Below are 27,964 nucleotides of genomic sequence, written 5' to 3'. Positions count from 1 at the left end.
GACGTCATTAAAAGCAGGCGACCTCGCGGGACGCCGTACTTTCATTAATTAAACAGCCAAAAGACACAAACCCCGTCGTCGGCCGCAGAGAAGGGGAAGAAAGTTCCACAACGTCCACGCAGACGCGCCGAATGCCCGGACAGGACAGCCGTGAGTTCCGTTATTTCAATTTACGCTCTTTAAAAAAAAAAAAAAACAATAACGCGCCTTATTGTTTAGTAAAAGTAGATCCACTTCCTGCATGGAAAGTGCGAGAAGTAACACGGAAGAGGAAACTTACCTATAAAACAAACACAAGGTTTATTTCCCTCGCGGCGAAGTGAAGAAAAGGACAGGTGACGAAAAAATCTTCACGCTTGACCATAACGAAAAGAAACAAAAAGGAGGGTAAATAAAGTTCTTTTTTTTTTTTTTTTTTGAAAGTCGCAATATTCCTCCGCTGTGGTCCGGTATCTCCGCGGTTATTCGGCTCACTAGTGCAACCCAGCAAGTACACTCAAGTCCTGTTTGAATGACGCGCAATGCGAAAAGAGGCGGCTTGTGTGTGTGTGTGTGTTTTTTTTTTTTATGCTCGTTTCCATTCAAACACACACATCAAGATGTATGCACGCAATTTGGGACTCGGAAGCCATCACCCTCCCCTCTGGGGAAGGCACTTGCTTACTACACGCGGAGGTGCGCGCTGTTATTTTTGGGCGCACTGCGACCCCATGTGACGTCACTGACCACCTGCTATGTCAACAAAAGTCCAGTAAAACTAACAAAAAATTGAAAAGGAATTCTACCTTTGCAACCTCATTATTCTATTGGCTGAGTTTTATATTCATAAATGTAAGTTTCTCAATACCCGACCTGTCTTTTGTGCCTTTAAAAAAAGTTTGGAACTTTACTTTAAAACGTTCTCTACCTCTAACAACAAAAAAGCTTTGAAAACGAAGATGCTGTGTTCCAAATTTAAATTGCCGCCGGGGCGCTATTTAATTTAAAACCTCTTCTCACTCCTGTTTTACCAACGGCATGCGGTAAAAGAAGCATGCGCTAATTATTTTAAAATCTCTTTTTACTCCGGCACTTACCAGAGACATGCAGTAAAAATTTGAGTGTGATGTAAGCTTGGACCTTAAATCCTACTGAATAGCTCTTAATCTTCTTCCCTTTATGCAATTTCAAATTACTGGTATTGAAATCACTCTCCTCCATTTTTAAAATGATGACAGGGTAAGCGTCACGAGTTTGACCAGGCGGTAATTCAAGGCAGGCGCATACTATATGCCCTGCGGCAATTCAAGGAAATACGGTATATATTTTTTTGTATTCTATTTTTGTTACTTTGAATTTACAACCCCCTGGTGCTGTTTTGTACTGTTTTTATAATGTTTTGTAATGTTCTATACTGTTGTTGAACTATTTTGATTGTTTCTCATCTGTTTGTTAATATTGAAATTTATAAATAAACATTTGAAAAAGAAAAAGTCCAGTAAAACTTTTTTGTTAGGGCCATTTTTTTTTCTTTTATTAAACAATTTTTTTCCCGTAGAAATACACCTCAACCAACCGCAATGTCACAAAAACGTTTAAAATAAACTCAATATGTGAGTAATATAAATATATCAATACATTTAAAAGTCTTGTTCACGATTGAGGGAAGAGTGGATGGTGAGATCAACAGGCGGATCGGTGCGGCGTCTTCAGTAATGCGAACGCTGTATCGATCCGTTGTGGTGAAGAAGGAGCTGAGCCGGAAGGCAAAGCTCTCAATTTACCGTTCGATCTACGTTCCCATCCTCACCTATGGTCTTGAGCTTTGGGTTATGACCGAAAGGATAAGATCACGGGTACAAGCGGCCGAAATTAGTTTCCTCTCCTTTAGAGATAGGGTGAGAAGCTCTGCCATCCGGGAGGAACTCAAAGTAAAGCCGCTGCTCCTCCACATGGAGAGGAGCCAGATGAGGTGGTTCGGGCATCTGGTCAGGATGCCACCCGAACGCCTCCCTAGGGAGGTGTTTAGGGCACGTCCAACCGGTAGGAGGCCCCGGGGAAGACCCAGGACACGTTGGGAAGACTATGTCTCCCGGCTGGCCTGGGAACGCCTCGGGATCCCCCGGGAAGAGCTGGACCAAGTGGCTGGGGAGAGGGAAGTCTGGGCTTCCCTGCTTAGGCTGCTGCCCCCGCGACCCTACCTCGGATAAGCGGAAGAAGATGGATGGATAGACTATTATTTTCCCGTAGAAATACACATCAACCAACCGCAATGTCACAAAAACGTTTAAATAAAACTCAATATGTGAGTAATATAAATATATCAATACATTTGATATGTCTAATTTGTCTTCACATTTCGTGATTGGGTAAATAAAATATATTATTAATGAATTATAAAACATTTAAATTATAAATATTTAAAGAAAGTGAAAATATATTTCAAACATTTAAATTATTTACTATGAAATTAGTAGGGCTGCGAATCTTTGGATGTACTACGATTCGATTCAATATCGATTCTTGGGGTCGCGATTCGATTATATATCGATTTTTTTTTCGATTCAACGTGATTCTCGATTCAAAAACGATATTTTTCCGATTGAAAATGATTCTGTATTCATTCAATACATAGATTTCAGCAGGATCTACCCCAGTCTGCTGACATGCTAGCAGAGTAGTACATTTAAATAAAAAAAAAAGCTTTTATAATTCTAAAGGACAATGTTTTATCAACTGATTGCAATAATGTAAATTTGTTTTAACTATTAAACGAACCAAAAATATGACTTATTTTATCTTTGTGAAAACATTGGACACAGTGTGTTGTCCAACTTATGAGATGCCATGCAAGTGTAAGCCACTGTGACACTATTATTCTTTTTTATTATTTTTATAAATGTCTAATGATAATGTCAATGAGGGATTTTTAATCACTGCTATGCTGAAATTATAACAAATATTGATACTGTTGTTGATAATATTCATTTTTGTTTCACTACTTTTGGTTTGTTCTGTGTGGTGTTTGTGTCTCCTCTCAATTGCTCTGTTTATTGCAGTTCCGAGTGTTGCTGGCTCAGGTTTGGTTTTGGAATTGGATTGCATTGTCATGGTATTGTTGTGTATTGGTTTTCTGGATTGATAAAATAATTTAAAAAAAATCTTTATTTTTTTAAAAATGAGAATCTATTCTGGATCGCACAATGTGAGAATCGCGATTTGTATTCGAATTGCTTATTTCCCACACCCCTAGAAATTAGTATCATAAAATAAACATACGTGTGGCTGTTTAGGTAAATTAATAAATACTTGAACCCCTTTTTTATTATAAATATTTGTATATCCAGTGCAGATGACAAATATAATCACCATTCTCCCCGAATTTGCATTCTACATTTTTTTTAATCCACTAACGTGTATTATTTGTGCATGTGTGAGATATTGTCAGTATGATAACCACTATAATCAAGCTTAAGTCTTTGCTACTAATCCAGGAAAATTGTTTTGCATACAATGTACCTACAACGTATCAAATTATGGCCTTTTTCAAAACCTAAAAGATGCTTTAATTTACGATTTTAACATGTTTACGTTCTTTCGCGAGTTGGCTCACTATATTGCGAATGTTTTGCTTTGAAAAATCGAAATTAACAAGTGCTAAAATGGATCCGTGGACTGAGAATGATTGCCAAAAGAAAATCACTATAATTAAAATGTTGTCGTTTGCTTCCACCTTTTGGTGAAAAGGGGAACTGCAGTCTGCCAAGGTAAGTGAATGCAATGTGTTTTACTGCGAGGGAACACCGCCATCTAACGGTCAAACATTATAATTACAAGAAGCAGTGACTAAGACATTGGGGAGACCACAATTTGGTAAGGTACTTTGTATTTTAAACAAAATAATATTGATGAATACATTATTTTCTGGCACACTGTCTGAATTATTTAGAACTTTTCATTTGATTTAACCATTTTCAGCAGTTGTTTATTAAGCCAATGCAAAAGAATAGCAATGCCTGTGAATATACCGACTATTAAAAGCCATTAGAGGGAATATTTGGCATCAGAACAAAGGAAGGATTGTGCAACTGGCATTGAAGTCGACAAGATTTACTGTAACTTTTGGAGGTGTGTGTGTGTGTGTGTGTGTGTGTGTGTGTGTGTGTGTGTGTGTGTGGGGCTGTCTAGGTGAGGATTAGTTGAATTACTCATCACATGGTTGATCACATAGCACACATTGAGGGCTTAATCAGCTACAAAGGACAAAGTAATCTCTTGACTTTCTTTAGGCTCCAAACTAATGTGAAGACTCGCACTTCAAAACAATGCATCATGGGGAATAAAGATACTATGCGGCCTTAATTTATTTGTAAGTGCACTTTTTTATTTATCCAACCTATCGTTCACAGTCCCTATGCAAGCCAATAACACAATGTTTTCCTTTTTTTTTAATGGATTCTAATTTTTAATACAAACCCCGTTTCCATATGAGTTGGGAAATTGTGTTAGATGTAAATATAAACAGAATACAATGATTTGCAAATCATTTTCAACCCATATTCAGTTGAATATGCTAAGAAAACAACATATTTGATGTTCAAACTGATCATTAACTTTAGAATTTGATGCCAGCAACACGTGACAAAGAAGTTGGGAAAGGTGGCAATAAATACTGATAAAGTTGAGGAATGCTGATCAAACACTTATATGGAACATCCCACAGGCGTGCAGGTTAATTGGGAACAGGTGGGTGCCGTGATTGGGTATAAAAGCAGCTTCTATGAAATGTTAAGTAATTCACAAACAAGGATGGGGTGAGGGTCACCACTTTGTAAGCAAATTGTCGAACAGTTTTAGAACAACATTTCTCAACGAGCTATTGCAAGGAATTTAGGGATTTTACCATCTATGGTCCGTAAAATCATCAAAAAGTTCAGAGAATCTGGAGAAATCACTGCACATAAGCGATGATATTACAGACTTTTGATCCCTTAGGGGCTATCGCATCAAAAACCGACATCAATGTGTAAAGGATATCACTACATGGGCTCAGGAACACTTCATAAAACCACTGTCAGTAACTACAGTTGGTCGCTACATCTGAAATTACAAGTTAAAACTCTACTATTCAAAGCCAAACCCATTTATCAAAAATATCCTGAAACGCCGCCGGCTTGGCTGGGTCCGAGCTCACCTAAGATGGACTGATGCAAAGTGGAAATGTGTTCTGTGGTCTGACGAGTCCACATTTCAAATCATATTTAGAAACAGAGGACGTGGTGTCCTCCACAACAAAAAGGAAAATAACCATTCGGATTGTTTTAGGCGCAAAGTTGAAAAGCCAGCATCTGTGATGGTATGGGGGTGTATTAGTGCCCAAGGCATGGGTAACTTACACATCTGTGAAGGCACCATTAATGCTGAAAGGTACATACAGGTTTTGGAGCAACATATGTTGTCATCCAAGCAACGTTACCATGGACGCTCCTGCTTATTTCAGCAAGACAAGTGTTACAATAGCGTGGCTTCGTTAAAAAAGAGTGCGGGTACTTTCCTGGCCCGCCTGCAGTCCAAACCTGTCTCCCATGGAAAATGTGTGGTGCATTATGAAGCGTAAAATACGACAACAGAGATCCCGGACTTTTGAACGACTGAAGCTCTACATAAAACAAGAATGGGAAAGAATTCCACTTTCAAAGCTTCAGCAATTAGTTTTCTCAGTTCCCAAAACGTTTATTGAGTGTTTTTAAAAGAAAAGGTGATCTAACACAGTGGTAAACATGCCCTTTCCCAACTACTTTGGCACGTGTTGCAGCCAAGAAATTCTAAATTCTAAAAAAAATTAAGTTTGAACATCAAATATGTTGTCTTTGTAGCATATTCAACTGAATATGGCTTGAAAAGGATTTGCAAATCATTGTATTCTGTTTATATTTACATCTAACACAATTTCCCAACTCATATGGAAACAGGGTTTGTAAATCATGCCTCTTACCTGGATAGTAGAAGGATGTTGCCATAAACCGAGAAGTTGGACAATAGAAGTGCGCTTTTTTTGGAATTCAACCTGTCATTCACATCCCCTATGCAAGCCAATAACACAATGTTTTACTTTTTTATGGATTCTAATTTGTAATACAAGGCAAGGTGGCTAACAATGCAGCTAGTGTAAGTCATCGAATTGTGCATACAAAGCCCTCTTAAAAAAACATTAAAAAAAAGCCAACTTTGGCATCCAATTTAGAGATGGCGAGAAAGACAAAAAAAGACGTTTGTTTTCACCCATCAGTTTATTTTTATTTTTTTCAAACCTGCATTAAGATGAGAATTAATCATGTACATGAGGAGATATGAACATCCTATCAGTTGGCCCCCCAGTGAGAGCAGACATTGTACAGTATGTGTCTGTTTAGTCATGTTCGTAGTTTTTATTTCTTGTTTAGCAATACTGCTACTTGCTGGATCTGCTTATCACTCCGCTTCTTAAACCTGTAGCTCATCCTTCATATATTCAGGCTCAAAAACAAAATGTTGTGGATCATCATTTGTCCCAAAGTATTTGTTGTCTCTAATGAAGTTTTCCATGATTAGTAGTGTTATTGTGGAACGAAGTAGCGAAAGCTGTGATGCGTCTGAGAAGTTTATACGCCACCATATGCTTAAAATAAAATACGTAAATTTTACATATTATTAGAGATGCATTATGATAAATGCTTTAAAATGTAATATCGGAAAATATCGGTATCGGTTTCAAAAATTTAAATTTGTGACTTTTTAAAACTCCGCTGTACGGAGTGGTACACGGACGTAGGGGGAAGTACAGAGCGCCAATAAACCTTAAAGGCACTGCCTTTGCGTGCCGGCCCAGTCACATAATATCCACGGCTTCTCACACACACAAGTGATGAATGCAAAGCATACTTGGTCAACAGCCATACAGGTCACACTGATGGTGGCCGTATAAACAACTTTAACACTGTGACAAATAAGCGCCACACTGTGAACCCACACCAAACAAGAATGACAAACACATTTGGGAGAACATCCGCACCGTTACACAACATAAACACAACAGAACAAATACCCAGAACCCCTTTGCAGCACTAACTCTTTCGGGACACTACAATATACAACCCCTGCTGCTCCCTACCTCCCCTCACCACAACTTCCCTTAACCCAACCCCACACACCTCAACCTCATGCTCTCTCAGGGAGAGCATGTCCCACATTCCAAGCTGCTATTTTGAGGCATGTTAAAAAAAAATAATGCAGTTTGTGACTTCAATAATAAATATGGCAGTGCCATGTATGCATTTCTTTCCATAACTTAAGTTGATTTATTTTGCAAAACCCTGTTACATTGTTTAATGAATCCAGCGGGGCATCACAAAAAAATTAGGCATAATAATGTGTTAATTCCACAACTGTGTATATATATCGGTGTCGGTTGGTATCGGAATCGGTAATTAAGAGTTGGACAGTATCGGAATATCAGATATGGGCAAAAAAGCCATTGTCGGACATCTCTACTTCTTATGAATGTGCCGATTATTATATTTTTTAAATATATATATATATATATATATATATATATATATATATATGTATGTATGTATGTATGTATGTGTGTGTGTGTGTGTGTGTGTGGCTGATATAGGCACCAGTGCCCCCGCGACCCTAAAGAGAATAAGCGGTAAAAAATGGATGGATTGAGATATATATATATATATATATATATATATATATATATCTCCTCTCTGAGCTGCTACCTTACCGTGGTAGAGGAGTTTGCGTGTCCCAATGATCCTAGGAGCTATGTTGTCTGGGGGTTTTCATGCCCCCTGGTAGGGTCTCCCAAGACAAACAGGTCCTAGGTGAGTGATCAGACAAAGAGCAGCTCAAAGACTTCTATGGAATTACAACGAAATGAACCCAGATTTCCCTCGCCCGGACGTGGGTCACCGGGGCCCCGCTCTGGAGCCAGGCCCGGAGTTGGGGCACGATGGCGAGCGCCTGGTGGTCGGGCCTGTTCCCATGGGGCCCGGCCGGGCACAGCCCGAAGAGGCAACGTGGGTCATCCCTCCAATGGGCTCACCACTCATAGGAGGGGCCATAGAGGTCGGGTGCATTGTGAGCTGGGCGGCAGCCGAAGGCAGGGCACTTGGCGGTCCGATCCTCGGCTACAGAAGCTAGCTCTTGGGACGTGGAACGTCACCTCACTGGGGGGGAAGGAGCCTGAGCTAGTGCGCGAGGTAGAGAAGTTCCGGCTGGATATAGTCGGACTCACCTCGACGCACAGCAAGGGCTCTGGAACCAGTTCTCTCGAGAGGGACTGGACCCTCTTCCACTCTGGCGTTGCCGGCAGTGAGAGGCGACGGGCTGGGGTGGCAATTCTGGTTGCCCCCCGGCTCAAAGCCTGTACGTTTGAGTTCAACCCAGTGGACGAGAGGGTAGCTTCCCTTCGCCTTCGGGTGGGGGGACGGGTCCTGACTGTTGTTTGTGCTTACGCACCAAACAGCAGTTCAGAGTACCCACCCTTTTTGGGTACACTCGAGGGAGTACTGGAAAGTGCTCCTCCGGGTGATTCCCTTGTCCTACTGGGAGACTTCAACGCTCATGTTGGCAACGACAGTGAAACCTGGAGAGGCGTGATTGGGAAGAATGGTCGCCCGGATCTAAACCCGAGTGGTGTTTTGTTATTGGACTTTTGTGCTCGTCACGGATTGTCCATAACAAACACCATGTTCAAACATAAGGGTGTCCATATGTGCACTTGGCACCAGGACACCCTAGGCCGCAGTTCCATGATCGACTTTGTAGTTGTGTCATCGGATTTGCGGCCTCATGTTTTGGACACTCGGGTGAAGAGAGGGGCGGAGCTTTCTACCGATCACCACCTGGTGGTGAGTTGGCTGCGATGGTGGGGGAGGATGCCGGACAGACCTGGCAGGCCCAAGCGCATTGTGAGGGTCTGCTGGGAACGTCTGGCAGAGTCTCCTGTCAGAGAGAGTTTCAATTCACACCTCCGGGAGAACTTTGAACATGTCACGAGGGAGGTGCGGGACATTGAGTCCGAGTGGACCATGTTCCGAACCTCTATTGTCGAGGCGGCTGATTGGAGCTGTGGCCGCAAGGTTGTTGGTGCCTGTCGTGGCGGTAATCCCAGAACCCGTTGGTGGACACCAGCAGTGAGGGATGCCGTCAAGCTGAAGAAGGAGTCCTATCGGGTTCTTTTGGCTCATAGGACTCCGGAGGCAGTGGACGGGTACCGACGGGCCAAGCGGTGTGCAGCTTTAGCGGTCGCGGAGGCAAAAACTCGGACATGGGAAGAGTTCGGGGAAGCCATGGAAAACGACTTCCGGACGGCTTCGAAGCGATTCTGGACCACCATACGGCGCCTCAGGAAGGGGAAGCAGTGCACTATCAACACCGTGTATGGTGCGGATGGTGTTCTGCTGACTTCGACTGCGGATGTTGTGGATCGGTGGAGGGAATACTTCGAAGACCTCCTCAATCCCACCAACACGTCTTTCTTTGAGGAAGCGGTGCCTGGGGAATCTGTAGTGGACTCTCCTATTTCTGGGGCTGAGGTCGCTGAGGTAGTTAAAAAGCTCCTCGGCGGCAAGGCCCCGGGGGTGGATGAGATCCGCCCGGAGTTCCTTAAGGCTCTGGATGCTGTGGGGCTGTCTTGGTTGACAAGACTCTGCAGCATCGCGTGGACATCGGGGGCGGTACCTCTGGATTGGCAGACCGGGGTGGTGGTCCCTCTCTTTAAGAAGGGGGACCGGAGGGTGTGTTCCAACTATCGTGGGATCACACTCCTCAGCCTTCCCGGTAAGGTTTATTCAGGTGTACTGGAGAGGAGGCTTCGCCGGATAGTCGAACCTCGGATTCAGGAGGAACAGTGTGGTTTTCGTCCTGGTCGTGGAACTGTGGACCAGCTCTATACTCTCGGCAGGGTTCTTGAGGGTGCATGGGAGTTTGCCCAACCAGTCTACATGTGCTTTGTGGACTTGGAGAAGGCATTCGACCGTGTCCCTCGGGAAGTCCTGTGGGGAGTGCTCAGAGAGTATGGGGTATCGGAATGTCTTATTGTGGCAGTCCGCTCCCTGTATGATCAGTGTCAGAGCTTGGTCCGCATTGCTGGCAGTAAGTCGGACACGTTTCCAGTGAAGGTTGGACTCCGCCAAGGCTGTCCTTTGTCACCGATTCTGTTCATAACTTTTATGGACAGAATTTCTAGGCGCAGTCAAGGCGTTGAGGGGTTCCGGTTTGGTGGCCACGGGATTAGGTCTCTGCTTTTTGCAGATGATGTAGTCCTGATGGCTTCATCTGGCCGGGATCTTCAGCTCTCACTGGATCGGTTCGCAGCCGAGTGTGAAGCGACCGGAATGAGAATCAGCACCTCCAAGTCCGAGTCCATGGTTCTCGCCCGGAAAAGGGTGGAGTGCCATCTCCGGGTTGGGGAGGAGACCCTTCCCCAAGTGGAGGAGTTCAAGTACCTAGGAGTCTTGTTCACGAGTGGGGGAAGAGTGGATCGTGAGATCGACAGGCGGATCGGTGCGGCGTCTTCAGTAATGCGGACGTTGTATCGATCCGTTGTGGTGAAGAAGGAGCTGAGCCGGAAGGCAAAGCTCTCAATTTACCGGTCGATCTACGTTCCCATCCTCACCTATGGTCATGAGCTTTGGGTCATGACCGAAAGGATAAGATCACGGGTACAAGCGGCCGAAATGAGTTTCCTCCGCCGGGTGGCGGGGCTCTCCCTTAGAGATAGGGTGAGAAGCTCTGCCATCCGGGAGGAGCTCAACGTAAAGCCGCTGCTCCTCCACATCGAGAGGAGCCAGATGAGGTGGTTCGGGCATCTGGTCAGGATGCCACCCGAACGCCTCCCTAGGGATGTGTTTAGGGCACGTCCAGCTGGTAGGAGGCCACGGGGAAGACCCAGGACACGTTGGAAAGACTATGTCTCCCGGCTGGCCTGGGAACGCCTCGGGATCCCCCGGGAAGAGCTAGACGAAGTGGCTGGAGATAGGGAAGTCTGGGCTTCCCTGCTTAGGCTGCTGCCCCCGCGACCCGACCTCGGATAAGCGGAAGATGATGGATGGATGGATGGATATATATATATATATATATATCCAAATGAATGTACCGTATCAATAAAACATCATGTTAAAATGTGAAAATTTAAATTAAATAAGTGCATTGTATAATTACAGCACTCATTAAAACTGAAAATACATTACTAATAATTGACTAAATAGGATAACAAAACTATTTACATAAAAACAAACTATTAATAATTAAAGTACAATTACTAAATTAAAAATATAAATAAATAAACTAAAAAATTAAACATAAAATAGAAATAAGTGTCATAAGAGCATAAATTAGACAAAAGTTTCGGTTTGGTACATACCTCGGTTTAGAGGTCACGGTTCGGTTCATTTTCGGTACAGTAAGAAAACAAAAAAATTCAAATTTTTGGGTTTATTTATTGACCAAATTTGCAAAATCTTCCACCAAAAATATTTTTCTTTGTGGAATATTTGGTGTGAAGTAATGGGAACCTCGGATAGGTCAATAATTTATAATAACATTGATTTGGATTCAATATTATGTTTTGAGCAATGACAGTTTGAAAGAAGAAAAAAACAGCTTTGTTTTATTAGTCAACAGTGCAACTTTTTGTAAACTACATTTAAACTTCAAGCTTTTTTATTTCACTTCTGTTATGTTTTTGTTAATTTTAATAGTATTTTTAGAATATGCCGTGGACCTTTAAGACATTAGCTGTGGGCCGCAAATGGCCTCCGGGGCACACTTTTGAAACCCCTGCTATAGATAATAAAAAATGTAATCTGATAAATCAATGGATAAAAAAAGCAGAGCCTGGCGACGCATGCACGTTTATTATAACTCTCTCGCTCTCTATCTCTGTCTCTCCCTCACCAATGCTGTGTTGCGCGAACAATGTGTTTTGTTTTTAACCCCTTTTTAGCCCTGAACGTACATTGTTATGTTAATACACGCAACCATAGCTCAAAATGCCGGACATTTGATCCATTTAAGAAACTCTGCCCTGACAGCTCCACAAAAGAGGACATGTCCGGTGATAGAGGACGTTGTGTCAGTCTATCCTAGCCCGGTTGCTGCTACATTGCTGACAAAAGGAAACATGTCCAGTGCTAGCAGAGACCGGGCTAAAGGCCTCAAATGTCCGGCATTTTGAGTATTGTTTACGCTACTTAATATATCTGGAAACTCGTTCGGTTCACCTCCGCACCGAACCAAAACCCACGTACTGTTAAATACACGTACCGTTACACCCCTTTTATACATTATATATATATATATATATTAGGGGTGGGCAAATTAATGCGTTAATTATGAGTTAACTCATCAATCTATTAACGCCGACAATTATTTTATCGCACATTTGCGTATGTTGTTTACATGCTTTTATTTTGTTAACGCCTTTTCTTAACAAGATGGCGTCGCCCAGCGTGGAGGGGCTCTTGGTAAAGATGGAACATTTGGCAAAAATACCGGACAATTCTGCAAATATCATGGCTGGCTTACAGCGTGGTCACTCCGGGATCACTTACGACCGCCAGACAATTCTGGATGTGGATAGATCGGGCCGTTTTGGACTGAATGAGGCGTGCTTGCTAGAGCGGCTAGCTAGCATGGGAATACTTTGCCGGCTACATCCAGCGGCCTGTGAAGCAGCGGAGTATATGTGTTGTCTGTCTATTTATGAATAATGCAGACCAGGAGTGTTGGCTGACTTCTTAACGTTTGCTTTCAGAGCGTGCATATCACAACATACAAGATGCCGTCATGGCGACACAACCTATACATGCTCGTCACTCCTGTTGCATGCTGGGTAGGGTAGTTCTTTTATTCCCTGGCTCATAACATCACAATATAGTACCATGTATATGATGCCTTCAGTTTATCAAAGCACCAAGCAAACAATCGGAAAATTCCCATCATATCAATTCCTAGATATGGTCATAATTATTTGAAGTGCACTACGCAGAATAAACACAACATTATTAATATTGCTACTACGGATAATTTGATCCAAAATTCCCTCAAACAGCCCACTACCTATAATATAGGTTTTTTAAACATAAGATCCCTGATCAAAAAAATGTTTCTGCTGTTACCTCAGAAATTGCCTGTTCAGATGTTATGATTGTGGCTCAGAGATTTGTATGTAGATTATATTTATTTTCCATAACAAACAGGATAACTTAAATACCCTGGCAGTGGCAATAAGCTTAAATGTTTGTATTTACATTTTTGGAGTTGATTTTCATCAAATATGCTATTTAACTGCTACTGTTTAACAAGGACTGATTTAAATTGTATTTGCACAACAAATGTTTTGGCGCTTTGGTTCATGTGGGAGAATATTCCAATAAAGGTGCACTACACACTACTTTTGAATTCATTATTGGGCTTGGCGTATACAATGCAGTTAATCGCGATTAATCAGAGAAATAGTGCGATTAACTTCGATTAAAATGTTTAATCGTTGCCTAGCCCTAATATATATATATATATATATATATATATATATGTATATATATATATATATATATATATATATATATATATATATATATATATATATATAGATCAGGGGTAGGGAATCTGTGGCTCTTTTGATGACTGCATCTGGCTCTCAGATAAATCTTGGCTGACATTGCTTAACACCATAATTATGAATAATTTCGCTGGTAATCACAGTGCTAAAAATAACGTGCAATATATAAAACATTCTCATGCATTTAAATCCATCCAGCCGTTCCTACCGCACCTGTTCAAGAAGTCGCATTAATGGTAAGAAGTATTTTATGTCACAATGGGGGGGTCGCAGCTTTCTGCGGGGTCGTTCTCCCAGGAAGGCAGACGGACTACTCGGGACATGGCATTTAGGTAAAAAAATGATTTAATTTAAACTAAAAAAAAAAATACAAACAAAAATCGCTCACAGTGGAGGCACAACTTGGGCTAAAGAACAAAGCTAACGCATAAACAGACTATGAACATAAATCAAACAAAACTTACTTGGCAAGGCATGAAACAAGTCAGCACAGAGCAAGAAAAGATCACATTGACGCCAGAGCAACTGACTGGCAAAGACGAGCTTAAATGCTGCCTCTGATTAGTGCTCGGGAAGCAGGTGAGCGGGCATTTTGTCCACCAGAGGCAGGTGGACAAAATGAGTAACCAAGGAAACAAGACAAGGGAGTGGAAAAAACAGGAACTTAAAGAGTCCAAAGGACAAACAGCACATGGCCAAACAAAAACATGATCAACAGACATGACATTTGATTTATTATTGGTTAGCTTCAGAATAACAATGTTATTAAAAAGAATAAGAGACTTATTATACTCTAAAAATGTTGGTCTTACTTAAAAATGCACACATTTAGTTGTATTCAGTGTTAAAAAAATATGATATGGCTCTCACGGAAATACATTTTGAAATATTTGGCTTTCATGGCTCTCTCAGCCAAAAAGGTTCCCGACCCCTGATATAGATGGAAGTTTTTTTAGAGCACTTTATAGATAGATAGATAGATAGATAGATAGATAGATAGTACTTTATTGATAGTACTTTATAGGTGTAGTAGAGAAATCCAATTACTTCCACTGTTAGCTGACTCTTGCTAAAGTTTATTTACAAGTTAGAATTGATCAAAAAAGAAAAACATGTCTGTTCTTGTCTCACACAAGCGTTGTGAATGATTAACAAAATTCCAAATAGAGTGCGGTTCCCCTTTAAGGACCTCATCTGCCCTGCAAACAGCAGCTCGGTCACGTACAGATGTGTTACGTAAGCCGCGCCGTTTGGATTTATTTATTTTGTAGCGAGCAAAACACAGTGACGGGGAATAAACCGGAGGGATAACCACGCAGCCCCCGCTGTGTCCTATTAATAGTCCTGGCAGCTGTAACCCAACTCCATCTGTCCAGTCAGTCCTCTCTCCCTTTCTCACTCGCCTTTCTCCAGTGTCCCTGCGGGCCGAGCTTGAGGGCCACTCCGCTCCGCGCCAACCTCCGAGCCAGGCCGGGCCGCCCGCCGCCTCCCACCCAGACCACCGCGACACCATGGCGGCGCTGTACATGCGACACCTGGAGGAAGATCGGGAGAAAGAGGCCATCAGGGCGCACGTGACCCTGGACGAGGATGAAGAGACGGTGGCGCCCGTGATCCGCAGGAAGGTCTCGTTCGCGGACGCGTTCGGCCTCGATTTGGTCTCCGTGAAGGAGTTTGTGGACGCCGCGGAGGAGGCCAGCGACGAGGACGAGGCCAGCCCGGCCGAGGAGTTCTACCTGTCCTGTCTCTTCACCGCGCCCTCGTCCTCGGAGGAGCTGGAGCGCAACCTGGAAGCACGGATGGTGGACTTGGAGAGCATCGAGCTCCTCCCGGGTACCACCACCCTCCGAGGCACGGTGAGGGTGCGCAACCTCTGCTACAGCAAGGCCGTCTACGCCAGGATCACCCTGGACAGCTGGCGGAGCTGCTTCGACCTGCTGGCCGACTACGTGCCAGGATCCAGTGATCGCAAAACAGATAGGTTTACCTTCCAGTACACGGTGGTCCCCCCCTTGGAGAAAGAGGGCACCCGGGTGGAGTTTTGTCTGCGTTACGAGACGTCAGCGGGCACTTTTTGGGCCAATAACATGGAGATGAACTACGTGGTGTTCTGCCACCAGAAGAGTCCTCGGAAGCAAGTGCAGAGGAGCTGCCTCAAAGCGAACAGGTCAGGAAAAAAAAACAACTCACGTTATCTTTGGATAAGTAGGCTCTTGACACTTACATAACTCCAGCATTTTGCCCATATATGGTGTTCTTGTCTCTGGCTTTCCATGACGTGCCAATGTGGACAGAAAGACAGGCGCTTCCTGTCCTTTGTGCTACTTTAACTTGCCCACAAAGCCCACAAAGTATAGCATAATTGATATTGACCCGCGGAAATGTTACAGGAGGGGAGGCACTCAGGAAAAACTGAGCGACGACACGGCCGTACCGAGTACAAGTGCGTATTTCCCATGTTTATGTTGTGTTTATCCCAGTCCAGAGGAACTTTGACCCTTGACTGTCTCTCTCTGTAGAAGCCGAGGCCTCGCTTGAGGAGAAGAATGCAGAGAGCGTGTCGTTATTTCACCCCGCAGAGCACAAACCCCTGGTAAGGTTCAGTTCTACTGGGCAGTGTAAGCAAATAACTCGCTCTATGTGCCGTAGTTTCCTAGAACGGTGGTTCTCAACCTTTTTTCAGTGATGTACCCCCTGTGAACATTTGTTTAATTCAAGTACCCCCTAATCAGAGAAAAGCATTTTTGGTTGAAAAAAAGAGATAAATAAGTCAAATAGAGCACTATGTGAAGTGAAGTGAATTATATTTATATAGCGCTTTTCTCAAGTGACTCAAAGCGCTTTACTTAGTGACACCCAATATCTAAGTTACATTTAAACCAGTGTGGGTGGCACTGGGAGCAGGTGGGTAAAGTGTCTTGCCCAAGGACAATAGCACAAGCGGGAATCGAACCTGCAACCCTCAAATTGCTGACACGGCCACTCTACCAACCGAGCTATGCCGCCCCAGTTTCTGTTTTGTTAAATTGTATAACAGTGCAAAATATTGCTCTTGTAGTGGTCTTTTTTGAACTATTCAGAAAAAATATATATAAAAATAACTAAAAAATGTTGTTGAGAAATGAACAAGTGGTTCAATTATAAATAAAGATTTCTACACATAGAAGTAATCATCAACTTAAAGTGCCCTCTTTGGGGATTGTAATAGAGATCCATCAACTTAATTCTTCACAAAAAAATACATCTTTAACATCAATATTTATAGAACATGACCATAAAAAAATCTAGCTGTCAAACTGAATATTGCAATGTTGCATTTCTTTTTAACAGTTTATGAACTTACATTCATATTTTGTTGGAGTATTATTCAATAAATATATTTATAAAGGATTTTCAAATTGCTGCTATTTTTAGAATATTTAAAAAAAATCTCACGTACCCCTTGGCATACCTTCAAGTACCCCCATTTGAGAACCACTGTCCTAGACTACAGAGCACACCTGTACATAAGCCGCGCCCAGAACATTTTAGAATAAAAAAAAATATATATATTCCATATATAAGCCACATATATTAACAATATAAAAGGAGTTATTTACTTTTAGATTTTTTTAAATGTTTATTTTTTTTCTTTCTTTCTTTATTTTATTTAAAAAATGGACACACTTACAGCATAATACTTAATAAAATGTCATATCATTTCACTTTAGTCGTAGTGGTTTGTGCAGTCCTTTGAGACATTTGTGATTTAGAGCTATATAAATAAACATTGATTGATTGATTGATTGATTGACATCATGTCCAAAAAGGAGTAGAAAGAAGCAAAGCTTATTTAATCCTACCCCTTTCCCACTTCAGACGGTTAACAAATGGTTAACATTCTTTTACTGACTTTTTTATAGTACAATGACGTCCGTGTCTGAGTCATACAACATTTTTGTAATATATAATGAAGTCAGTCATTATTAACATATTGAGATGAAGAATATCTTATTTTTAAGGATGTCCGATATTATTGGCCGATAAATGATTTAAAATGTAATATCGGAAATTATCGGTATCGGTTTCAAAAAGTAAAATTCATAACTTTTTAAAACGCTGCTTTGTGGACGGACTTGGGAGAAGTACAGAGCACCAATAAACCTTAAAGGCACATAATATTTACGGGTTTTCACACTCATAAGTGAATGCAAGGCATAATTGGTCAACAGCCATACAGGTCACACTGCGGGTGGCCATTTAAACAACTTTAACACTGTTGCAAATATGAGCCACACTGTGAACCCACACCAAACAAGAATAACAAACACATTTCGGGAGAACATCTGCGCCATAACACAACATAAACACAACAGAACAAATACCCATAACCCTTTGCAGCACTAACTCCCCCAGGACACTATAATATACCCACTACCTCCCTACGCGCCACACCTCAACCTCCTCATGTCCCAAATTCCAAGCTGCTCTTTTGAGGCGTGTTAAAAAATAATGCACTTTGTGACTTTAATAATAAATATTGCAGTGCCATGTTAGCATTTTTTTTTCCATAACTTGATTTGATTTATTTTGTAAAACCTTGTTACATTGTTTAATGCATCCAGCAGGGCAACACAACACAAATAGGCATCATAATGTGTTCATTCCACAAGTGTATTCATCGGTGTTGGTAATTAAGAGTTGGACAATAGTGGATATTGGCAAAAAAGCCATTATCGGACATCTCTAATTATTTTCAATAAGGTTGAAAGTTTTTCTCATAATTGTTCTTCTTTGTACTTTGTAAGCACTATTAATTTGAACAACCTCTTAACTGGATCATATCAGTACAATGTTTAACTTACATAACTCATTTTAATTAGTTTAATTTTAACTAACATACATACCTTAATTGTTTCCAAACGGTGCCTGTCACAGGGCAGTAAAAGGGCCGATCAAGCAAAACAGAAGTCATCGTCATGAGCGGAGGAACATAGCTCTTCCGTCAGCTAGACAGACTCAATAACGCCACAGTGACGTCTTTGTGAATGTACGCAACTGAAACAAAATAGAAAGTATGCCTTCTGTAAGTTATTAATAACAAAGACACTTGTAAACATGTTAGCATATTAGCTAAATCTAATGACGCAAGCTTCATTACATTTTTGATAGCACATTCTATTTGCAAGAAAATACTTGTAGAGACATCACACATGGGACAGTTAACAAGTAAGAACTGTCATGTCATAGCCACCAATGTTGCTTGGAATGAAGAATCCTTAAAAGTAGAAAACACTGAAGGAAGGCGAGAAGACCGGAACGGCCCGGTTGAAAGCTCAGTCTAAAGCAGGGGAGTCAAACTCATTTTAAAAGCTCAGGGGCCGCATGGAGGAAAATCTATTCTCAAGTGGGCCGGAATGGTAAAATCATGGCATGATTATTTAAACATAAAGACAACTTCAGGTTGTTTTCTTTGTTGGCCAAAAATAGAATAAGCACATTCTGAAAACGTGCAAATCGTTGAAATGTTGAAAATTCCGAGGAAATTGGTGCAGCTTCAAAAACACAATGAGCTTAGACTTTGTCTCAGCGTATTTACAAAGCCAGGATTAAACTTTAACTTTCTGGTATTGAAAAAAAAACACATGTAAACTCTTGGAGGTGTCAAATACCTCCTTTTGTCATGTCCACGTATCAATCCAGTGCTAACTAACAAACCGTAAGAAACGGGGGTAAAAACTCTTCAAAACGGTTAAGTTCATTTTTCTGTTTGACGGAAACATTTTGGGGCAACAAGGGTGCCAAAAACGTTGTGTTCAAAGCAGAAGACATAAAATGGCAGGTTTTAATTTTTAATGTGGGTCGAGGAGGAGCCACAGTCCCCCTTTACTGTGTACCTCTTGCTTGGCCCCGACTGCAGTGGACACATTTGGAACAGCAGTTTCTTTCGTTCCAAAAAATAAAACAAAAAAACAGCTCTATTTTATACTTGGCAAACTCATCATGCGGGCCGGATAAAACCTGTTTGCGGGCCGTATGTTTGACATCCCTGGACTAAACAGAAGGTACCTGCAGTGAGCGGACTCATCCAAAAGATGGCGCCGTAGCACAAACGCACATTTTCAGTGTCTGCATGTGTTTAATGAAAATTATTTGCATTATTTCGTCAGCAAAGTAAAATCTGTATATTAGCCGCACCGTTTTCTAAGCCCCAGGGTTCAAAGTGTCGAAAAAAAGTCCGTAACTTACGTTTTTATTAAAAATATGTGGTCCCTCCAGGATTACGCTGGCTTTTTTTTTTTGTGATTGCCACGTTCTTAAATGGTGCCGGAAAAGTTGAGACGTTTTGAGATGTATTTTTTATTCATCTTGTGATTTTAGGGAATTAAAAAGCGTTTCTTGTAACCTTCACCTCAGAAAGCACAAGAATTATAACTAAAATCGCAACTACTGTATGGATGTTTCACTCCTTTTATGCCACACAGACTAAAAAGTAGACACTAGACGACAGTAGAAGCAAATACACTGAGCTCATATCAAATTACTCTATTCTTTAATTATTTATAACTAATAATATTAATGATAAACAGTAATTACAGAAGGAAACCTTCCTTATTGTCCGCTAGCTTCTCTGTTGTCCACAATATGCAAACATTCCCTGTGTATCGTTTACGCTTAAAAAAAAATATTTGTCCATCCTAAGCTGTCATTTATTTTCCAATATGTGATCTATAGCAGTATTTTATTTTTTGTAAACAAGTTGGTAAGAGATGATCATCACACTCCAACATCTCTAACCTCTTTGCTAGCTCAGCATTGCAATGTGTTCTTAATGGCCTTACCCTGCATATGTAATGGAAATAAATATATATTCCATCCATTTTCTACCGCTTATTCCCTTTGTGGTCGCTGGAGCCTATCTCAGTTATAATCAGGCGGAAGGCGGGGTACACCCTGGACAAGTCGCCACCTCATCTCATACAAATATATATAAAAACATGTAAACTAGGAAGTTGTCCTGTTGTATGTTTACATACTACATTACCCAGAAGGCTTAGCGCACAAGAAACAATCCACTTTATTTATACAGCTCATTTAAACAACAAAAATGTTTCCAAAGTGCTGCACAACAATATTAACAACAATTCTCAAATATTATCCTTAGCGCCACCAATGACTGAATTAAAAACAAAAACATAACTTGATTAGACGTTGACGTGTTTTGAAGCCGCTCAATTTGTGGGTATTGGCCAAATGTTTGTGAATTGCTGCTATCGTGACACCACAAAAACCTGGAGGGACTGAATCATGTCAACTGGCACCGAACACGTAATTACATAAAGAAAGGTAAACAGTGAAAATATACAACAATAGATATTAAATGAGTTACAAAATCAATGACCGTCAGAAAGGAATTTAACATGGCCTCCCGAGAACCAGCATTTGTTTTTGCTCGTCTTTTATGTCAGAGTTTAACATTTTGGGTGGAAAATAGTGCTGTTGTGGCGACTTGTCCAGGGTGTACCCCGCCTTCCGCCCGATTGTAGCTGAGATAGGCGCCAGCGCCCCCCGCGACCCCAAAAGGGAATAAGCGGTAGTAAATGGATGGATGGATGGAATAGTGCTGTTATGCAAAACTCAAAAGTTCATAGCAGAGGGAAAAGGTTCTCAAGATATTGGACACCTTTTGAAGGGGCGGGGGGGCGGGGGGGGATCAAAAGACATAGGTCAGGCCGGGTGAGGTTTGTGTGTGTGTGTGTGTGTGTTCTGGCAGTGCTTACTTAAAGGGGACATCCCTCTGTTTACACAGTCACCTTTATGAGTTCTGACGGTATGGGGACCAATAAACAGGTCCCCTAAAGGGAAACCTTTTTAAATGACAATCATTTAAAAAGGTTTTACATTAATACTACTGTGATTCTTTATAGTATCCATCCTTAGTTAAAACTTAAGTATTTTTCCAAAAACAAAATCTGGTTTAGGGTTCCTTAGGATGACATTTTCATACAGCATGATCCATCCATCCATCCATCTTCTTCCGCTTATCCGAGGTCGGGTCGCGGGGGCAGCAGCCTAAGCAGGGAAACCCAGACTTCCCTCCCCCCAGCCAGTTCGTCCAGCTCTTCCCGGGGGATCCCGAGGCGTTCCCAGGCCAGCCAGGAGACATAGTCTTCCCAACGTGTCCTGGGTCTTACCCGTGGCCTCCTACCGGTTGGACGTGCCCTAAACACCTCCCTAGGGAGGCGTTCAGGTGGCATCCTGACCAGATCCCCGAACCACCTCATCTGGCTCCTCTCCATGTGGAGGAGCAGCGGCTTTACTTTGAGTTCCTCCCGGATGGCAGAGCTTCTCACCCTATCTCTAAGGGAGAGACCCACCACACGGCGGAGGAAACTCATTTCGGCCGCTTGTACCCGTAATCTTCTCCTTTCGGTCATGACCCAAAGCTCATGACCATAGGTGAGGATGGGAACGTAGATCGACTGGTAAATTGAGAGCTTTGCCTTCCGGCTCAGCTCCTTCTTCACCACAACGGATCGGTACAACGTCCGCATTACTGAAGACGCCGCACCGATCCGCCTGTCGATCTCACCATCCACTCTTCCCTCACCCGTGAACAAGACTCCTAGGTACTTGAACTCCTCCACTTGGGGCAGGGTCTCCTCCCCAACCCGGAGATGGCACTCCACCCTTTTCCGGGCGAGAACCATGGACTCGGACTTGGAGGTGCTGATTCTCATTCCGGTCGCTTCACACTCGGCTGCAAACCGATCCAGTGAGAGCTGAAGATCCCGGCCAGATGAAGCCATCAGGACCACATCGTCTGCAAAAAGCAGAGACCTAATCCTGCGGTCACCAAACCGGAACCCCTCAACGCCTTGACTGCGCCTAAAAATTCTGTCCATAAAAGTTATGAACAGAATGGGTGACAAAGGACAGCCTTGGCGGAGTCCAACCCTCACTGGAAACGCGTCCGACTTACTGCCGGCAATGCGGACCAAGCTCTGACACTGATCATACAGGGAGCGGACTGCCACAATAAGACAGTCCGATACCCCATACTCTCTGAGCACTCCCCACAGGACTTCCCGGGGGACACGGTCCAATGCCTTCTCCAAGTCCACAAAGCACATGTAGACTGGTTGGGCAAACTCCCATGCACCCTCAAGAACCCTGCCCAGAGTATAGAGCTGGTCCACAGTTCCACGACCAGGACCAAAACCACAATGTTCCTCCTGAATCAGAGGTTCGACTATCCAGAGTAGTCTCCTCTCCAGTACACCTGAATAGACCTTACCGGGAAGGCTGGTTATAAAACATTATTACCTTAAAGTATGATTCACATTCAGAATTTTCCATCCTTTTATATGTGGTAGTTGGAGTTGCTGACAACTTCATTACTGTTAAATAGCAGTTTTCAGTAACGTCACAGAAGATGCTTTAACATTTAATTCAGGGGTGTCCAAAGTGCAGCCCGGGGGCCATTTGCGGCCCGTAGGTAATTTTTTTAGGTTCCCCACGGCACATTTTAAAAATAAGACTGAAAAATGTTTAAACTGTAAAAGTGATATAAAAGAGCAAAGGGGTGAAATGTAACAAGAAAATGTTGCAATGTTTACTCTAATAACACAAAGCTGCCATGCAGGCTGTTTCTTTCTTTAAAAAATAATAATGAATCAAAATCAATGTCATTATGAATTATTGACCTATTCAAGGCTCCAATTACGTCTCGTTAAATGTTCCACTTTGAGATGTTTTTTGGGGAAAACTTTGCATAATTTGTGTTTGCCACATAAAAAACTGAGCTGTTTTTTTAAAGAAAGGCCGAAAATGAACAAACAAAAAACATAAACAACAATAAAACTTGTAATTGACCGATAGATCCGAAGTTGATCTCGGGATTATTGTCTTAAAAGTAAATCTTATGTTTTAAGTTACGAGGCTCAATTTTTGTGTGTGTGTGTGTGTGTGTGTGTGTGTGTGTGTGTGTGTGTGTGTGTGTGTGTGTGTGTTCTGGCAGTGCTTACTTAAAGGGGACATCCCTCTGTTTACACAGTCACCTTTAGGAGTTCTGACGGTATGGGGACCAATAAACAGGTCCCCTAAAGGGAAACCTTTTTAAATGGTAATCATTTCCATTTTGAGATGTTTTTTGGGGGAAAACTTTACATATTTTGTGTTTGCCATATAAAAAACTGAGCTGTTTTTTTAAAGAAAGGCCGAAAATGAACAAAACATAAACAACAAAGAGATTATTGTGTTAAAAGTAAACCTTATGTTTAAATTACGAGGCTCAATTTGTGTGTGTGTGTGTGTGTGTGTGTGTGTGTGTGTAAGTTACGAGGCTCAATTTCCGTGTGTGTGTGTGTGTGTTCTGGCAGTGCTTACTTAAAGGGGACATCGCTCTGTTTACACAGTCACCTTTAGGAGTTCTGACTTTATGGGGACCAATAAACAGGTCCCCTAAAGGGAAACCTTTTTAAATGGTAATCATTTCCGCTTTGAGATGTTTTTTTGGGGAAAACGTTACATATTTTGTGTTTGCCATATACAAAACTGAGCTGTTTTTTTAAAGAAAGGCTGAAAATGAACAAAACAAAAAACATAAACAACAATAAAGAGATTATTGTGGTAAAAGTAAACCTTATGTTTAAATTACGAGGCTCAATTTGTGTGTGTGTGTGTGTGTGTGTGTGTGTGTGTGTGTGTAAGTTACGAGGCTCAATTTCCGTGTGTGTGTTCTGGCAGTGCTTACTTAAAGGGGACATCGCTCTGTTTACACAGTCACCTTTAGGAGTTCTGACGGTATGGGGACCAATAAACAGGTCCCCTAAAGGGAAACCTTTTTAAATGGTAATCATTTCCATTTTGAGATGTTTTTTTGGGGAAAACTTTACATATTTTGTGTTTGCCATATAAAAAAACTGAGCTGTTTTTTTAAAGAAAGGCCGAAAATGAACAAAACAAAAAACATACACAACAATAAAGAGATTATTGTGTTAAAAGTAAACCTTATGTTTAAGTTACGAGGCTCAATTTTTGTGTGTGTGTGTGTGTGTGTGTGTGTGTGTGTGTGTGTGTGTGTGTGTGTGTGTGTGTGTGTGTGGCTCGCCTCCACCCAGGGAGAGACAGTGGATGACTGACAGGTGTCACGATTAGGTCCGAATTGATTCAGAATCGATTCTTGATTCTGACCGATTCTCGCAATGTATTATTTCGTCCAACAATTATAATGTATTTTCAAAATAGTTTGTAAAAACTCCTACTGGTTGCATGGATAAGGCCTAAAAAACGTCTTTAAAAAAAATGATTATTATAAAAGGAAATATTTAAAAATTGTATAACTTGTTCAAAATGATGGATCATTTAGAAACAGGGGGAATAAAAATTGCAATTTAATGTAAATCGATGTTTTGTGTTTGTGTGCATACAGTAGAGGCCAAAAGTTTGGACACACCTCCTCATTCAATGTGTTTTCTTTATTTTCATGACTATTTACATTGTAGATTGTCACTGAAGGCATCAAAACTATGAATGTACACATGTGGAGTTATGGACTTAACAAAAAAAAGTAATATAACTAAAAACATGTTTTATGTTCTAGGGTCTTCAAAATAGACTTACACTTCCTTTTTATTGTCATTCAAACTTGAACTTCAAAGTACAGATAAGAACGAAATTGAGTTGCATTAGCTCATGGTAGCGCAGGACAAAAAAGGAATAAGGTGCAGATATAAATAAATAGATTACTGTACAGATAAATATATTACACTTTTGCATATGCATCCACGTTTATGGATGTATGTTACATTGTCTTTATATAAATAGCCACCCTTTGCTCTGATTACTGCTTTGCACACTCTTGGCATTCTCTCGATGAGCTTCACGCACACCTGGGAAGCGAAAACCATTTCAAGCTCATGGAAAGAAAGCCGAGTGTGTGCCAAAAAGTAATCAGCAAGGGGTGGCTATTTTGAATGAACAAGAATATAAAACACGTTTTCAGTTATTTCGCCTTTTAGTACTTAACTCCACATGTGTTCATTCATAGTTTTGATGCCTTCAGTGACAATCTACCATGGAAATAGTCATGAAAAGGCATTGAATGAGAAGGTGTGTCCAAACTTTTGGTCTGTTTGTTTCATTCCACTTTAGGTATCTCATAAGGTACATGAGTAGATTTTGATGAAACTTCCATAAAAAGTCAGAAATGGGATAAGGAACAAGTAATTACATTTTAGGGCCGACCTGTATCACCCGTCTGGGTTCGGGATTCTTGTTAGAAATAATGATTTAATATTGAGCGATGGGGCCAGGCGGAGGTCTGCGCTCTTAGAGTGCGGTTCTTGTTGGATTTGCATTATTTCCTTCGGGAACCAATCTGGTAAGCGATTATTTGATAGGACTTTGATGTCTAGTACGGGTGGCTAACTTACAGTCCTGTCATCTGGCCCTTCATGTCATGATAATCAGAGAAAGCCCAGGAACAGGTCTTGAAAGAAAGGCTCGGTCTTATAAACAAACAGAATATAAACAAAGGCTTAGCGGCAAAACTGAACAAGCAACAAATCATGCCCGTGTTGAACGCTTGCTATGACTTCAGCATAAATACTTTACCCGACCTCTGACCCTGTGGCCTCTTCGACAGGTGGCGAGCATAAAAAGCCGACACAGAGCCGTGCGTCTGGCGCAAGTCAAAGACATACTCTCCCATACCTGGGGGCAACGGGATTGCACGGCGGCGTCTCAGAAACAATCCCACGTCCTCACCTACCACCAAATTCCTCTGATCACGCTGGACTGGGACAACGATAATACTTTAATGGACGATATCTTGAACGCAAGAGCCAAAGTGACCTTGTCGAAAGAAGAAAGTGTAAAAGCCGCAGGGCCAGGGAATGATATTTGGGGGTCTTTTCTCAACGGGCAAGGTCCCGCTGCTGATAACGACACCTCCGTGTGTGACGTATGGCAGGCTTTTATAAACGGGCCCCGCTGCCAGGGCGACTTGACTGTCCCCCAGTCGGAATGGCTGCAGACCGCCACGCTGGTTCCTGCTGCGACTAAAAGCAAGGAGCACGTCCAGAATGCCACCCGAGCTGCGAGTCAGGCGCAGTCACATGCTCCGCGGGCCTCGCCGGATCGCGTTTCCTCGAGAGGTGACAACAGAGTCGCCGCAGAGTTTACGCGGACACCGCCCGTGTCCGAGGGATCTGTTGACACACCAGAAGAACGGGTAACAGAGAGAGATGAAAGCCTGAAGGAGTTGACTGCAATGACAGCGGGGACTCTGATCTCACTGGGAGAAAGGCCGATTCAGGGTTGGGGAGACGAAGGTCACGCGCCGGCATTTTCTGAGACCGCCAGAGAAGAAGGGCGAGGAGTCGCCATAAGCTGCGACAAAATCCTCAAGCCTGAGAGCGATGAAAGACCACTGGATGTAAACAAAAGCCGTGGTGAATGTGATCCAAACCAAAGAACTGAGAACGAAGTAGAGATGTCATTCAGACATCTTGTAGAGGAAGTTGGAGAGGGTGAGGAGAAAAAGGAGGAAATTGTCACACCGGATGTCATCGTCTCAAATGGAACCAGCTTGCAGGTATTTTCAGACAATCCGGAGACTCGTGTCGAGAGGCTTTCGGACAATCCGGAGACTCGTGTCGAGAGGCTTTCGGACAATCCGGAGACTCGTGTCGAGAGGCGACTTGAAATAAAGACTTTAAGACATTTCCCCACGGATAGCCACAAAGGGAAGTCTGAGGAGGGTCAAAAAAGCCCAGAGCTCTGCAACCAACGGGACTTAAACCCAGCAAAACCCAATGCATCTTCAGCTTTGGAGGACCCTCCGGGAGTGAAGGAGCAGAATTTGACGGCGTTCACCAAAACGCTTGAAGCGATCGAGTCCAGATCGGATGGAGATGGAGAGCCCGAGGGAGCTGATGGTGCACTTGAAGAACCAGCAGACCTCCACCATCAGACGGGAAGTAGCGGGCATTCAGATCCTGTCTCGCCCACTCCGGACGTCAACCACCCGTCCAAGAAGTCCAACGGGTTTTTGTGGTGGAGCATGTTGTACATCCTAAGTCACATCACACAGTTCACCACCTGCTGCCTGCTGGTCGCCGGATTCGTAGTCATTGTTTCCTTCTATGATTTCCCAGCATTCTTTGTGCTTTACATGTTCTCACTAGTGTGGTGGTTTTATAAGTGGAAAGGGCCTGAAGAGGCGACAAGGTTGCTAGAGAGGGAGAAATAGTAGCTAAAGCAAGATGTCTTCATAGGGAGTAGGTGCAATGACACATTTTTATAACTATTTTTGTCTTTCCTACCTATCAAGTAGTGCACTGTTTGGCTTTTCTTGAATGAAATAAATGATTGGTCACGATA

The 27,964-nt window shown here is 42.3% G+C and overlaps 2 protein-coding genes across 4 annotated transcripts in view; one reads left to right on the top strand and one right to left on the bottom strand.

Moving 5' to 3' along the window:
• Nucleotides 1-714, bottom strand: part of LOC133561239 (forkhead box protein P2-like) — a 289,077-nt gene extending 288,363 nt beyond the window's left edge. The window contains 1 exon segment of the mRNA XM_061914578.1: nt 281-714. The gene's annotated coding sequence lies outside the window, so the exon portion shown is untranslated.
• On the top strand, nt 4-27,964 carry LOC133561238 (uncharacterized). 3 transcript variants are annotated; one of them, XM_061914577.1, is made up of 6 exons: nt 4-150; nt 15,011-15,764; nt 15,988-16,040; nt 16,117-16,190; nt 26,226-27,211; nt 27,278-27,964. In XM_061914577.1, exons 1-6 carry the CDS (start codon nt 132-134, stop codon nt 27,831-27,833), a joined length of 2,442 nt encoding a protein of 813 aa, XP_061770561.1. In that variant the 5' UTR covers nt 4-131; the 3' UTR covers nt 27,834-27,964. The 3 variants fall into 3 exon arrangements, with proteins under 3 accessions (XP_061770561.1, XP_061770559.1, XP_061770558.1); XM_061914575.1 differs by having other exon boundaries at nt 26,226-27,244; XM_061914574.1 differs by having other exon boundaries at nt 26,226-27,964.

Source organism: Nerophis ophidion, linkage group LG10 (assembly GCF_033978795.1).
Source record: "Nerophis ophidion isolate RoL-2023_Sa linkage group LG10, RoL_Noph_v1.0, whole genome shotgun sequence".
NCBI classification, from domain to species: Eukaryota; Metazoa; Chordata; class Actinopteri; order Syngnathiformes; family Syngnathidae; genus Nerophis; species Nerophis ophidion.
Note: the sequence above shows the minus strand (reverse complement) of the source record. Positions and strands in the feature narration are given on the sequence as shown.